Source organism: Takifugu rubripes, chromosome 1 (genome assembly GCF_901000725.2).
Source record: "Takifugu rubripes chromosome 1, fTakRub1.2, whole genome shotgun sequence".
In the NCBI taxonomy this organism is placed as follows: Eukaryota; Metazoa; Chordata; class Actinopteri; order Tetraodontiformes; family Tetraodontidae; genus Takifugu; species Takifugu rubripes.
The window spans coordinates 14,205,373-14,220,862 of record NC_042285.1 but is presented as its reverse complement, the minus strand read 5'-3'; the positions used below and the strand labels follow the sequence as shown (position 1 = coordinate 14,220,862).

The following is a 15,490-nucleotide window of genomic DNA, read 5'->3' as shown; positions in this document are numbered from 1 at the left end:
CAGTGAATATTCAAGCAAAGAATTCCCACTGCAAGGTGGCCTGAATCTGTCTGCAGGGTAAATGTAGTGGGTTGTTTGTTTTTTTTAATTTTGGAATAAAAGAAGCTTTTTTTCTAAATTCTTTTTTTATTTTTTTATTTTATTGAGCATGACTTCATGTATAAACGCAAGACTAGAGGACCACATTCAAGAAGGGGCTGGATAATTCAGTACATATTGTAGATGCTGATGTAACACCTTTGTATTGTTTAAATGTCCCCATAAAATAGTATCTAACGGGGGGCGGGGGGGGGGGCTGTCTGTTGAAGAAGCTGGTTGGTGGAACACACATCCTTTAGTTACCTTGGTCACAGGACATTTTACATTAGCTATAATAAATGACTTTAATCATCTTTTGTCATCACTTTTTCAAGCTTGTGTCACGGGTAAAATCAGCAAATTCTTGCCACAGCTTTGTTAAGAAATATGAAATTACACTTTGTGATGCTGATATGGTGCACTCCTCCTCGTGCACGGTGCCTTTAATGTGTAATGTATGAAAGGAAAAATGATCAGTGTGAGCTTATTTATCAGAGTTTAATAGATCGATTATACATATTACATTGAGCATAAGTACAGCATTTGATACACACCTGGGTTTTTTTGTGTGTTTGTTTTTTTCACATTCACACCAAGTCAAATTACACACAGCACAGGAACAGTCCTCACCCAAAACCACCTTTCTTGTCTCAATAGAGCACCTGCAGCTCTTTAAATCACACCACTCTTTAGGTAACACCAGCAACAACAGTGGACGTGTCATATCGGCGGAGGTGTTCTAGATCAAGACGGACCAAGTTTTAAAACACTTGTTATTTTGGATCTTTTCACAAATCTGTATTCACTCACTTATAGTCACATGACACTGCTGGCAACCTGCCGACGAGGAGCGAACACGGTCGCACAGCGTCGGCAGCTTTGTGGCTCACGTCTACCTTTAAGTAGACAACAGGATGAACCTCATTAAGGAAAACAAATCATCTGTTTAAAATGAATGTGGAACTTTTTGAAATCTCTTCAGGATTTTAAGAATAAACAACTTATTAACACCGATACATCCAACAGCTATTACTCAAAGCCCAGAGGACTGGGATATATTTCTATAGCAAAAAGTAAGCATATTCTACATTGTTAATATTAACTTTCCTGGAAATATTAATTCTTTTTTTTTTTTAGATATTTAGACCATAGAATTGTAGATGATAATGTTCCAATTTTAGACATAATTCCCCATCAGTTTAGTTTTTTTTGTCTAAAATTCTGGTGCTTCAGCTGAGATGGAGGCCAGTTCATATACTGAGTATATGAGGACACTGGTTGATAATTCTCCCCTTTCTCCTCACATACCTTCCAGAGGTAGGTGGCTCATCACTGTACAGGACTTGTTCCACTACGGGGACAGAAAAATAAGACACTGTGCCCGCGTGTCATGTGTGCCCAGGTAGAACCTGAAGGGCCGCAGCTGCAAAGTGACAGCAACTGGAGGGATGTGTCTGATTGATTACAAAAACAAGGTTTCATCATAAAAGGGCCAAATGTATCCAGAAGGGTTCATCTTTAGCTCTCAGATTTACAGAACCAGATCAGACCCCGGTAATACTGACAGGCCAAGAAAACAAAACCTACATGAAAAGAAACTAAGGACCCACGCCACTGAAAGATATGAACTCACCAAGGTGGTCTAGACTTTGCAGTGACCTCAAGTCGAGTCAGCTCAAGTCTTGAACTTCACATCAAGAGGACAGACGATCCAGCACTGAAGCACAGGTCAGCAGGACTGAAGTATTTGATATTAGGATCTTAACTCTAATCCTACCCAGTATCCACAGTTGTTATTTAAAGTGGATCAGCTAATGTTGCCATGATGCTACACCCTAAACATACTACTACAACATGCTTGATAATCTGGTCCACTTCTTAACAGCTCGTTGTCCCATTTTTTTCAGACGGCGGACAGTTGGATTATTATTATTAACATTATTATTGTTGTTATTTTAAACACCGGTCCGCGAAGCTGCTAAGTGGCTGTTCTTGTCAGTTGTAAACAAATGGACCCTTTTATACACGTTAAGGCGCGTGTAAAAAGGCCCTTGACTCTAACTGTTGCCACTGCGCTACAGCCTCTGCTGCCATTGCGATGTTCCCCGTATAGAATTCACAATAAAGTCAGATCAGGAGTTTTCGGGCCCCACTTGTACATCAGCGTCCTCTTCTGGCCCCACCCCTGCAAAGGTTACCAAAGGAACACTGCATTAAAACCTCACTTTCAGGGACCGTTTGTGTACCATGCTGTGTGTACCATGCTGTGTGTACCATTCCAGGTGATGTAATCTGTAGACTCGAGTGTTCCATCGGGCGGTGAACCGCCTCCCTGCGACTCATCGGGATCAGAGGAGATGCGGGGTTGGGAGTCTAAGTCAATGGTGCACTTCATTTCCTCTTGTTCTTCCTGCAACTTATTGGCCAACTCTGTGCAAACAGACAGACACAAGAACACAGTTTTGACATCAATCAGAATTTTATCGCAGTGTTACTCTGGTCATCGACCTTCAGAGAGGAGTGTGTGTGTGTGTGTGGGTGTGTGTACCATGCACAGAGAGCTCTTTCCATCTGTCTTTGTTGCTCGTGATCACACCAGATAGATGGAGCCTCAAAGCTGGCAGGTCAATGGCTGTCAGGGAAAAGTCCGTCTGTCCATCATCACTTCTTCTCTGACAGCTGCTACTGTGTCTCTGCACTGACTCCACAGTGACCGAACCGCTGCCTGTTAGACTGGAAGAAAAAGGGTGTTGATGTGAGACCTTTATATTAATGCTTTCTGTCTATGGTGCATTATACAGCTTTATAAAGTTTGTTATTACAATTTCATCTTCAAACGCTTGATTCACACAAGTTTCCTTTTTGTACTCCCAATGTGGCACTAATGTCCTGCCAACAAATAATAAATAATATCACAAAGTTTAAAAATGTTTAGCAGGAGTCGAACCTCTCAAGTCTTATTATGAAATGGGTGTGGTGTAAATATTACATCCCATCAGCTGTTATCACTGTGTAAATATGGCAATGTGACGCTTCACACATGCTTATTAGTTGGAACATCAACCTGTAATACAGCAAAAATGACTGTGAACCAATTCCAAATGTAGCAGAACTCTTAAAGCTTTGAAAACAAATTGCTATAGTAATACCTTGTTCTTCTGTTCCCGCTCTCTTTGGCCTGTCTCTCTTCTTCTATCAGAGGACCGATGACCTTCTCTGCTGTGTCAATCAGACCACTGAATGTTGGCTCTACTATGAAATCGATGAAACCTGCAGGTTGGCAGGATTGGTCAAAGAAATACAATAGAATGAATGAGAAGGGGGAAAGAAATGAAGGAGAAAGAGAAGGAACACAAGTATAATTAACAATTTGCATCTGTTTCTCTCTAAAGACAGTGTTCACAAGTATTAATTATACTGTTGAGCTACATCACACACTGAACATTCATGGATATATTGTTATACAAAGTAGCAAGTAGTAGCTGTAGAAGTAGGAGTAGTAGGAGTAGTAGTAATAATGGTAGTAGTGGTATTAGTAGAAATAGTAGTATTAGCGGTAGTAGTAGTAGTTTGGACAAGAAGTTGTAGTAGTAGCAGAAGCAGTAATAATAGTAGTAGTGGTAGTGGTAGTAATACCAGTAGTAGTAGTAATAATAATTGTAGCAGTAGTAGTAGTAGTAGTAGTTCAGTCTAAGTTGTAGTAGTAGTAGAAGCTGCAGGAGTATTAGTAGTAGCTGCAGTAGTAGTTGCAGTAGTATTAGTAGTAGTAGGTTGTCCCCTGCTATCCCGAGGTGATAGAACATCAGCTAAAGTAGGTCAGGGTTCTGGTCAGGAGTGATAATAAGTAGTTACAGCATTGTTATATAAACAGTTTGAACCTAACAAGTAGTATTAGTAGCAGTAGTAGCTCCAGTAGCAGTAGCAGCAGTAGCTGCAGTAGCAGTAGCAGTAGTAGCTGCAGTAGCAGTAGCAGTAGTAGCTGCAGTAGCAGTAGCAGTAGCAGTAGCTGCAGTAGCAGTAGCTGCAGTAGCAGTAGCAGCAGCAGTAGCAGTAGTAGCTGCAGTAGCAGCAGTAGCAGTAGTAGCTGCAGTAGCAGTAGCAGTAGCAGTAGCAGTAGCAGTAGCAGCAGTAGCAGTAGCAGTAGCAGTATCTGCAGTAGCAGTAGCTGCAGTAGCAGTAGCAGCAGCAGTAGCAGTAGTAGCTGCAGTAGCAGCAGTAGCAGTAGTAGCTGCAGTAGCAGTAGCAGTAGCAGTAGCAGTAGCAGCAGTAGCAGTAGCAGTAGCAGTAGTAGCTGCAGTAGCAGTAGCAGTAGCTGCAGTAGCTGCAGTAGCAGTAGCTGCAGTAGCAGTAGCAGTAGCTGCAGTAGCAGTAGCAGTAGCAGTAGCAGCAGTAGCTGCAGTAGCAGTAGCAGTAGCAGTAGCAGCAGTAGCTGCAGTAGCAGTAGCAGTAGCAGTAGTAGTGCTCATCAACAGCCCCTCTTTCCCTGACTGTTGTGCCACCAGCAGCTCCACATGGGCTGACCGCAGCACTGCTGGCTACACCAGCGGCTCAGTCTGGCCATGCAGCTCTTGAGCTACAGGAGGAAAGCAGCAGGCTTATTAAAGAGGCCATTAGGCCACAGAAAACAGAGGGAGGAAACACATAAATGCAGAGTCAGATCGAGGAATGACAGAACACAGCAGGTCTTAGTTCAATGAGACAACATAAACACGAAGAAGACACGAATCCTGACAGCTGCAGGAGAGAGTTGACTCTTGAATTATAGCGTGTTTGTGCTTGACAGAATTGTTTTCTGTGGTTTAAGTATTTCATATTAATATTTGTAGACAAATATACTGTTTTCCTAGATTAATCCACAACCTGTGCTTCTTTTTGAGTTTATATTTAGAGTGTGTGCACATTTAGAGTGTGTGCACATTTTTCCCGACTTATTGTTATACTTCAAAATTAGGGAGTCATGTTTGTTACATGTTTTATTATAATTCAAGCTTTAAATAGCTGCTGGTTTTTTAGCATGCAAAAGTCATCGTTGATGCTCTGTAGGAATGATTAAAAACAGTGTTAAGTTCTTCAAAACAGCATTGACCCAATAATCATTAATCAGCGCGCTTACCTATCTGGGACTGGGCTATCATGGTGGTGTTGCGGTCACAAAGTGGAGAAAAAGGAAGGCCAAGTTCCACCTCTTTATCTCCCTAAAAGATATGATACATTACATTTTTTTAGCCAGTTTAGCTGCTTCTTTTGTGGCAAGACAGAAGTAGTTTTCATGGGATTATATTTATTTTCATGGTAAAGACAGAAATGGATTCATATAAGAAGCTCAGCTCTCAGCTCCCTGTTGGGCTTACAGTTGTACGCATGACAGTTAATGTGTCAAACATACAATCTACACGACAGAATGTCTTTAGTGTTATTACTGATATTTTACTATTGTCATACAGGACCTGTAGAATCTACAGGATCTATGGATCTGCAACTACTGAAAGAGATAATGTTCCCCATGTTTCCCACCTGTCGAAAGAACTCCTCCATCAGACTGTGAGTCCAGCGATAGTGCAGCGGCCAGGCTTTGGCAGGATGACTGATATCTGCTGCGTGAAGCATCAGAGATAAAACCTTCACTTTGTCCATACTACAGAAGGAGAGAGAAATGGGGGGAATGAATGAAACTACCGGGGCCTAAAGCAAAAAAAGAAATCCCTCAGTCGTGTGTTTAAAGTGCACATACATGCATTAATGGTTCCATGCTTATCATTTACATTTTTCTCCAATATCAATGCCATTTCTTATCTAAAATGTTGGAGCTGAGAATGTGAAAATTTACACCTGTTATTAGTTACAAGCTATCATTTATTCGTGACTCTGTCCAGAGTAATCACAGGACTGATAACACTAAAGCTAATTTGAAACCTTTCCAATATATGACTGTAACATATAGAAGTAATTACAAACAATGTAATTTTTATTAAAAAATGTGTAAACCTAATTTCTCTAGATTCAAAGGCTCTGTTGAGTACCACGTTGAGTATTTCCTTTACAACTATGCCCCCAGTATACTCCTGGGGGAGTTTAAGGCCTTCATTGGGAATAACTGCGCAGCTAAAGTCTGAACTTTTGTTGTGAGGTTCTGCATCACAATGGTGTCTTTGTCCTTAATCAAGCTTTGTCTGTGATTTGTCCTCTTGTCCCTGCCTATGTTTTCCCCCATCTTCCTGTCTCCTATCTACCTCTATCCCAAATTGTCCTTATGTGTCTCCCCTGTGTCCAAATGTCCCCGCTCACTTTCTTGTGTATTTTAATCAGCTTCTGCTTCCCTCCTGTGCCAGACTGTCTGTTATGAGAGCGTCCAGCACAGCCCATATGTTTTGTTCTTCATGCTGAATTTTAACAGCTTGGTTTGTTCTAAGTATAAGTTTAGAATCAGGCGGGTGATTTTGGGGCTGGTAGCATGACCACTAAAAACAAAGAGCAGGCTGATAAGTTTGGCATGTGTCTTTTATTCTTGCTAGGTTGGTTAAAATATGGACGTGACAAAATTAAATCTAACATCTGAGATTGTATGCAACCCTCAAACTGACACAATTCTAGTCTTTTCCTACTTTTCCTGCAAATGTGGTAAATTGTTTGCACAGCTGGATTTATAAAATATTTTAAGAGCAAGACTCTGCAGGAACGAGGGTTTTGTCATATTGATGGATGTTGTGTGAAGATTTCTGAAAGGCCGTGTTTTCAGTTCTGACTTGTCTGTCTGCGAGAGGGCACTCTTCATGGTCTTGATCTGCTGGAAGTGACAGGACATGTCTGTGGACATCACCATCTCTATGACCAAAGTCCTCAGCTCCCTGCGCCCCCAAAAAATCCAGAAATACAGTCAAAATCATTTGATCACTGCATCGTTACTGTGGGCTTCAGCTGTATTTTTCTCACCTCCAGTCATCCTTGTTCAAGTTGACAAATATGTTCATGTCCTCCTCTGCCATCAGCCTGTAGGCCGCGCTCACGTGGTGGTTCTCCAGCACCGACCGGTCATTGTACAGAATGGCCACCTCTGACCTGAGAAACAGGTGTAACATCAAGGCAGTGCAGTGGTACAGAGAAGACGTAAGAACGTGTTTGCAATGTTGGATAAAGATGATCAGTTATAGGATAACATCTGGAGACCATCTTGATTGGACACCATGGCACCGATTAATACCTATAAATTACCTCAGATTTCCTATGTAGATTTGTTTCTGTTTATCATTATGTTGATTGTAAGGATCATTAAGGAATTCATTCTGAAACGATACCGAAGAGTTGCCAAAATGCATCGGGACACTTTAACTACTGTCATCTGCAGTACCTGGTGTGGATGTGAAAGTTGTTGGTGGTCCCCGTGTGTTCAAAGTCATGAATGGCTGCGGCAAAAACCATCGCAAGGATCTCTAGCTCGCTGAGCCAATGCTGTGTAGAGATGCAGACACACGTCATTGTCCTCATGTCAGTACGAGGTCCCAGCTTGGTGGGGATATTGGCAGCCTCTTGTGAGTGTTACCATGAGTCCAGTGTGTAACATCAGGAAGTGGGCTGTCTGCGTGACGTCAGCGGCATGGATCAGGTTGTGGTATGGGTTCTTGTATTTACTATATCCAATCTCAAGCGCTTCAACAAACTGCACCAGAGCCTGAACCGGGATCTGGAAATAGAGCACTCCAGATAGTGAAGGAACCTTAAAGTTAAACAATAAAACAAAACACTGCAGAGTGCCTGGTGTACACACAGATCCAGGGCCATTAACATGTATGTCTGCTTTTCCTTTTTCTCTTATGTTCTTCCTCTTTACTTTGGTCATTTTTTGAGCTACATGAAATGACCTGCCAATATGGACATGTTTATCATTATTTATTATTATTGTTATTTCTGCTGGAGCCTGTCCCAGTGTAGCATAATTAACAAATGAAAATGTGATCTTCTCTTATCAACTAACTGACACACTTGTGTCTTCATACTTACTTTACTATTGCGTTGTGTTCACAACATGTGTGTCAGTATTTTGTATGAATAAAACATTTAACACATTCATTCCTTTTTGGAATACAAGATATTGAAATGCTTGAAGTCTACCTGACAGGAAGCATTTTCTATAAAAGCTGGGAGGTTTTATAAAGTGGAAAATCGTGAGGTCTTGTGTTTTCAACTAACAGAACTGTTTCACATCAGCAGGCTTCATCAGGAATTGCTTTTTTAATGATCCGAAGCTGTGTTTACCCTGAACCTGTTGATGAGGTCATAGCGTGTAAGCAGGTCGTAGACGAGGAATTTGAGGGCATGTTGTCCTGTGGCCTTGTGGAAGAAGAAAACGTTGAAGGTCCACTGATCCACTTCCTAGAATACAACCAGAAGACTCAGAAATGGAACCAGGAAACATTAAGAGACTCACAGCCCAGCTCGTAACACCTGAAACAACAGTGACATCATGCAGCCATTGATGTAATTATACGACTTCCCCCAGTACAGGTGTGTGATAACCGGTTGATTATTGGATAATTATATGCTTTTCTTCATATTCTAACATGGCCTTCAAGACAGTGAGTGGCAATTTATTCCATATACTGTCTTTCCGTCTCATTTGGGTCATGTGCTTGTACATCATAACAAATGTCATGTCATGCAAATTACCTTCAAAGCTGTCAAAGCTGTGGGAGGGTAAGTGAGACCTGCCATGTTGGATGTCCGCCTGTACATCCTGACACACACATGCACATACACACCGATAAAAATAAAACTGCATCAAATACATACAGCAGATACATACAGATAGCTTCTTGCAGATAAACCTAGAGCTGCCTTTCACCACAGTTTATGACCAAAATGGATTGTTTGTTACCATAGCAACAGAGTGTTAAACGCCAGAGCGAGCACCATTACTATGGCTCAATGGGGTCTATGGCTCTGAGTCATTTACGTTCTAATGATATTTGGACCTGAAAATTTGCAGAAATTATCAGCAGGGTCTTTGCAAAGTTGCATCTTACTTAGGCTGATAATGAGAGCCGTGGTGGAGCCAGTGGATGTGGATGACTTTACGGACTTGATTGGCGCAGTAATTTTGATTTTTTTCATACATTGTACATGTAAAATTCACAGGTTGTGCACTCTGAACTTCTTATTACCTCTCCACAAATATGCCTGCTTGCACTGCATGGACAATACTCCTGAATCTCGGCTTCTCTTCTGCTCGTCGCTTGACCACACCCATTTTCCTGCTAAACGTACACGCCAGCCAGTCACGCACTTCGCTGGGCACTTTGTCTGCTTGCAAGTCACTGAGTTCATCTTCAGCGTCCAACAGATGCCTGGATGATAGACAGAAAGAGCAATGAGGGCGGGAAGCAGATGCATTTATATATTTAGTAGTTTTAGTTTATTTTTCAATAAAATTGCTAACATTTCCAAACTTATTTGACTTTCTGAGGTCTTGAGTGTTGAGTGATGAAAGCATATTACCTGTAGAATTTTTTTAAACCTCAATACGGCAAACGGCATTGTGTTTGAATTTACCTGGTCTCATCCGTATAAATGGCATCCAACATGGAAGCAGCCAGCTCCAGGTTTCTGCGTAGTTCTGTCAGGTCCACATCATCGTGATTCATCTGCTCCAGGGCCCCCTTCAACCTGACAGATTGTATTCTGTGATTATCCGGGCAGCTCCTTACTTACTGCACTGAACTTCATACTAAAAATAGATCGTTAAAATTGCCCTGCCTTGCAAGAAACATACACACTTTAGCAGAGAGAACAATAGTTTGATACAAGGAGCAGCTCTATCAGAGTGGACACAAGCAAATGTCTCCAACAAGAGAGCAACAAAATAACAACTGTACTCTCTTTGGGATAATTATACTCTGGTCTTTCCATTTTGGCCTAATTCTACACATTATTTGTTCAAGGTCATCCTTAGCCAAGCCATTAATGCTTGAAGGGTGGACAACACAGAAACGGGCGAAGCAAACCAAGAAGTACAGTATAATATAAATACCAACTTGACAAACTCTTCTCAATGCACTATTATTTATCTTGCAAAATAAGAACAAGGGAAAGAAAATTGGGAAAGTATGTTCCTTTATTCAGGAGGTTTTAGCCCAACATAAGATGCAATAACTTGGGGGGGGGGAAATCCTGTGAAAAACTGTTCTCACTTGAAATTTGTATTCCAGATAGTTTGGAATTTTGAGTTCCATAACCCTTTTCAGATTGATGTGCAGATGCTTCTTGTCAACAAAAACTTACGCTAGACAAGAAAAAAATTCCTAATTGGCCTATTTTACAGGGGTCTGCAGCAATTTGAAATCGTGTGACACGTAACTGATCCACCATGCCATCATTTACTATACTGTGGCATGCATGCAAACTTTTGGAATTTAATGTTTTTGTGAATTTATTTTAATTTATATCATATCATAAAGGGTATTGACTGATTGAATGTGCCTAATATCATGCAACAAATAGTGATCTTTCCTGTATTGATTTACCATAACCATAAAAACCTTTTTATGCTTGTGGACAAAGTATATGAGCCCTTAAAATAATTATCTCAAAAAGGTAATTGTTTCATCTAATAGCCAAAAATGTATATATGTATAAAATGTGTATAGATCGAAAGATAGACATAGATTTAAATACAAGTACAGTGAGCGAGGGCTTTATGTGCTAAATAGGTACTTTAAAAAGGTTTGTCATGGTTTTTATCTGGAGTTTTATTCATGTTATACTAAAACCAACTATTATGTCAAGTGATTTTTTTTCTTAGATAAATTAGCAAGTACTACCTTTTGAATGAATGGATGAATATCCTGTGGATGTTCTTTCTAGAAGAAATGGATGATAATAAGACAGGAAAGAAATAAAGGCACCACTGCATTCAGGCATTGTGCCATTTCCATGGCAACCAATCACTCCCCTGTAAACTGAGTGAATTTGTTATAGTCGCCATGGTTACAGCGGTACTGGAAGCTGACGACACAGGGAAATAAGTTCAGGATTGCAGGTATTTTAGTGTTATGTTTCATGTCATTTCTTGAAATATGGTGATTGTATGTTACCAATCACATTTGCATACTCTAAATCTTTAGCACAGTAATGAACTAGTAGCCCAGACCCAACCTTAATAAGTTATATTTGTGTTAATGTCAAATTTAGAAAAAGAAGAAAAAAACAACAACCAACAACTCAACAAACACAAACTTATTATTTAGGGAGCTCATCTTTCACAAAGGCTGCGGAAAGGGTTGGGTACGGTAGGGGCAATAGTTGATTTGAAAGGCAATAACTAATACCCAGAATGTCCACTGGGTGGGGTAATTTCCATTTTCTGTTTAATGCAAAAGCAATTGCAAACAGACCATATGCATTATGGCGATATAACGTAGTGAAAACATTGGCCAGCTGAAGCAGATAGCTGTCCATGGAGATCAAGGGAAGTGGGTGTAGTTCTTCACTGTCATGGAGGGAGGGTGGAGAGAGTCATTCATCTTTCTGACAAAAAAACAAGCTAGCAAAGAAGAAGGCCGGATAATGTCTGACTGGAGAACAACAGAGATGTACCCATCCTCCCCATAGTTTCTCCCCCACTTGGAGTATAGAGGTGACCTTTAGGTGGAGGTGAACCAGAAGAGGGTCGATGGTACTGTGACACGGGAAAAGTGGTGCTAAAGTGACTGCTCTTGCCATAGAGAAACCCTGCACCAGATTCCAATATACCCTGGATATAAAGGGAAGATCTATCCTTTGAGTTGAAAGACACATCTCAGGAAACACGTAGGTAGTGGAGCAATAGGGGGACTGGGGATAGGTGTGTGACAGTGTACAGGATCTCTCCATTGAGAATCCAGATAACTGAGAAGAGCCACCAAGAGTAGGTGATTCTTAATATTCACTGCCAACACATTTTTTAAAAGCTGTCAAATCGTGCCAGCTGGCCAAATTGGAGGAGGTAGCGATTGCGGCCTCCAGCCCTTGGAACCAGTCGATGAACTGGGCCATCTGGGCAGCTAGAACAGAATATGTCCTTGTATTTTTCTCCATAGTCCGCTCCACCTCCTTCGATTGCACTGAGTTTCCTGCAGCAGCACAATAAAAGATTCCCTGGAGTCCATGATTGACCAGACTGTACTGTCAGAACTGGTTAGGCTGGACTTCAATAGTGCATGCAAGAGGAACATTGGGAAACTATTTTAAAAGTGTTTTTACCAGTAGCCACTCTGATCAGGCAAACAGATCTGGTCCAGTAGATAAAAAGAGACTCAGGGCAGTTTCAAGCAATATTCATCAAACACAAAGAGCCTGACACAAAGGCTAATGCTGGATGCTCTCACAAAAGACAGGCTGGCACACGAGGGAAAGAGAAGCAGGTTTAAATTCACAAGAAGGGAAGCAGGGGAAATTAAACACTGGTGAGACACCTGAAGGTAATTAGGGTTAAGGGAGGTAGAGACGAGACAGGAAGAAAAGGAGGGAGGGAAGGAAGACTGAGGCAGGGAGGGACAGAAAACACAGACAAAAAATAAAAAATAAAATTGAACATACACAATGACAAACCCTGACAATAATCAATTACTTCTGACAATGGAGAGAGTTTCCTAGTCACACGTGAACATTTCTCATTAGAAATGCATCAAAAGTAAGTACAGCTCCAGGCAAGTAGGCACCATAATGAGCAAATAATGGCCTTTTGATACAATACTGAAATGTGATCAATCAATTCAAATATAGTTCTCAGTATCTATTCAGGGAAAGACCACAGGTCATGGGATCATGATCTCAAGAAAGTTTGTCTCACAATTTCCTTCCTTATAGATAGATAGATAGATAGATAGATAGATAGATAGATAGATAGATAGATAGATAGATAGATAGATAGATAGATAGATAGATAGATAGATAGATAGATAGATAGATAGATAGATAGATAGATAGATAGATAGATAGATAGATAGATAGATAGATAGATAGATAGATAGATAGATAGATAGATAGATAGATAGATAGATAGATAGATAGATAGATAGATAGATAGATAGATAGATAGATAGATAGATAGATAGATAGATAGATAGATAGATAGATAGATAGATAGATAGATAGATAGATAGATAGATAGATAGATAGATAGATAGATAGATAGATAGATAGATAGATAGATAGTTTCAAAAGACAGGCGTTTAAAATTTAGTAATTAAATTAGTTTTGTGTTTCCATACCCTGTCATCACCTCTCTGTGTCTCCTGCTCATCGCTAAAGAGTTTGCTGCATCACAACGCATTGCTATCACCATAGCAACAATGGAGAACAGAAAGTCAAGCTTTGGATCTTCTGATCTAGCACCAATAGGTTATGTTTGCATGAGCACACACACACACACACACACACACACACACACACACACACACACACACACACACACACACACACACACACACACAGAATCTCTATTCTCTTTTACGTTTCCATCTTCTGCCTGTTTGTGTTTACTCACACTCCTTTAAGGCGGAATAGGACCTGGTGGTTTTGGTTCTGCTCCAGTGTCTGCCCAGAGTTCTGCCATTCCTCGCTTTGTATCCCTGCTTGTTGCCAATCGACTTTCGTCAGTTGCTCCAGATGAGTCTCCTGTACCTCCTCTCTTGTCCATGACACCTTAGTCTGGGGCAGCTTCTCCTGGTCTTGATTCGTCTTTCCTGCCTGTTCATCTTCTCTTTGCACTGGAACCTGTTGAAGCACCTTCTCCTCAGTTTGCTGCTGCACTGTCTTCTGGTCTTGTTGCATCTCCTCTGTTTCCACAACCTCATGGGTCTGCGCTTCCTCCTCCTGCTGCAGCATCTCAAGCACATTTTGCACATCTTCTGTATTTTGATTTTCCTCCTTGTGTTGTTCTTCTGCTTGTTGCTTCATATCTTCCTGCTGAACACCCCCAGATGCCAAGTCATTTTGACCAGTGTCCCACTGTTGCATCTCCCCAGTCTCCTTCATTTCCTGAGTTTCCAGAACATCTTCAGGAATCTGTGCCTCTAGTGTGTCTTCACTCATCACGGTTAAATAGAGCAGAAGGTGGAAAATTTGGTCTCGGTGTTGTTTTCAGGTGTTTCCAGAAACACCAAAACCATAAAAATCTGATTGCAGTGAGAACGTCTTGGTTCAAAAGAGCATCCAGTATCCAATTTAGTGTGTCTTCACCTCACAAATTAACCTATCTGCTCCATAAAGGAAGCCAAGACGGGTCATAGGACAAAGTGGAAAAAGAAAGAAGAGCTGAAAAGCAGGAATGGAAACGATCAGTTGATTTCCTCACTTCCCAAAGATCTTGTGCTTAAAAGATGAGCTCTATACTTGAGCATTGTGGCTGTAAAGTGATCCAGCTGAACGTCCCAAAGCATCGACGTAGCAACACCAGATGGAGGGAAAGACAGTGTGTAAGAAAGAGAGACAGAGGGACAGAGAGCGAGAGAGAGAGAGAGAGAGAGAGAGAGAGAGAGAGAGAGAGAGAGAGAGAGAGAGAGAGAGGAGAGATGAGGAGGGTAAAACAGAAACAGAGAACATTGCAGTGTTTCCGTGGTAACTATATAACGGTTGCTAAGAGTGATGGAATCCTGCAGCAGACAGCCCTCCTCTCCATCCTCTTTCACATTTAACACAAATATATTTATGTTTTATTTCCCTCGATCACTGCTCACCAGCTGCATTTTAAAAGGTTTGTGTGTGCATTTGTGCGTGTGCGTGTGCGCGTGAGTGTGTGTGTATGTGTGGGGGTGGGTGGGTGTGCGTGTGCATGCCAGTGTGTTTGTTTGCGTGTAAAATGACTTCTGTGCATAGTCAAGAGTTTGTTTTGTTGTGCCTGGGACCAAATAATGGTGGAATTATCCCTTGAAGAATATCACACCCAGGTGGTTTGCAATGTGAATAATGTTGTGTAGACGCTGCAGTGTTTACTCCTACATACATACGTGACATATATCAGAGATAATACTGGCTCATGTTTTAGGATTGCAACACATTTTACTTCACTGCTGCTGCTGTCAGTCTGAGAAACTGATGATGATTAATAAATAATGCTAAAAGTGCAGCTGGACTTTGTCAGAAGATGTTACACCTTACATCTGAAAGGCTTCTTCAGTCCAAAAATTGCTTCCCATGACCTGGATGGATAAAAATCTACAGATGCTGAATGAGAGCACATTGTGTCATGCATATAGATCATTTACAAAGAAAGAAAAATGTGAGCTGTTTCACCAACAACTATTCATTTCGTTCAGTGTCAGTAAATTAAAACTATCAGCTTTGTTCAGCTAAAAGCAGTTTTTTGGTGTAACTTCATGCTCACCATCTCTCAACAATGTAACTTACATCTAAAAAAAATCAAAAAGGTATTCAGAGGAAC

At 41.0% G+C, this 15,490-nt stretch overlaps 1 protein-coding gene across 3 annotated transcripts; it reads right to left on the bottom strand.

The window, feature by feature from the left end:
- Nucleotides 1–380: 380 nt before the first annotated feature.
- LOC101061528 (calcium/calmodulin-dependent 3',5'-cyclic nucleotide phosphodiesterase 1A-like) lies at nt 381–14,524 on the bottom strand. Of its 3 annotated transcripts, none has more exons than XM_029846494.1 (15): nt 10,890–10,972; nt 9,622–9,735; nt 9,234–9,416; nt 8,740–8,806; nt 8,329–8,445; nt 7,616–7,756; nt 7,424–7,524; nt 7,009–7,134; nt 6,822–6,923; nt 5,593–5,713; nt 5,192–5,273; nt 3,228–3,348; nt 2,627–2,811; nt 2,339–2,508; nt 381–2,263 (listed from the first exon to the last, which is right to left on the bottom strand). In XM_029846494.1, the coding sequence occupies exons 2-15, from the start codon at nt 9,711–9,713 to the stop codon at nt 2,195–2,197; spliced, it is 1,677 nt and encodes a 558-aa protein (XP_029702354.1). In that variant the 5' UTR covers nt 9,714–9,735; nt 10,890–10,972; the 3' UTR covers nt 381–2,194. The 3 variants fall into 3 exon arrangements, with proteins under 3 accessions (XP_029702354.1, XP_029702270.1, XP_029702319.1); XM_029846410.1 differs by lacking the exon at nt 10,890–10,972 and adding an exon at nt 13,595–14,524 and having other exon boundaries at nt 386–2,263; XM_029846459.1 differs by lacking the exon at nt 10,890–10,972 and adding an exon at nt 13,595–14,524 and having other exon boundaries at nt 390–2,263; nt 2,353–2,508.
- Nucleotides 14,525–15,490: the final 966 nt, after the last annotated feature.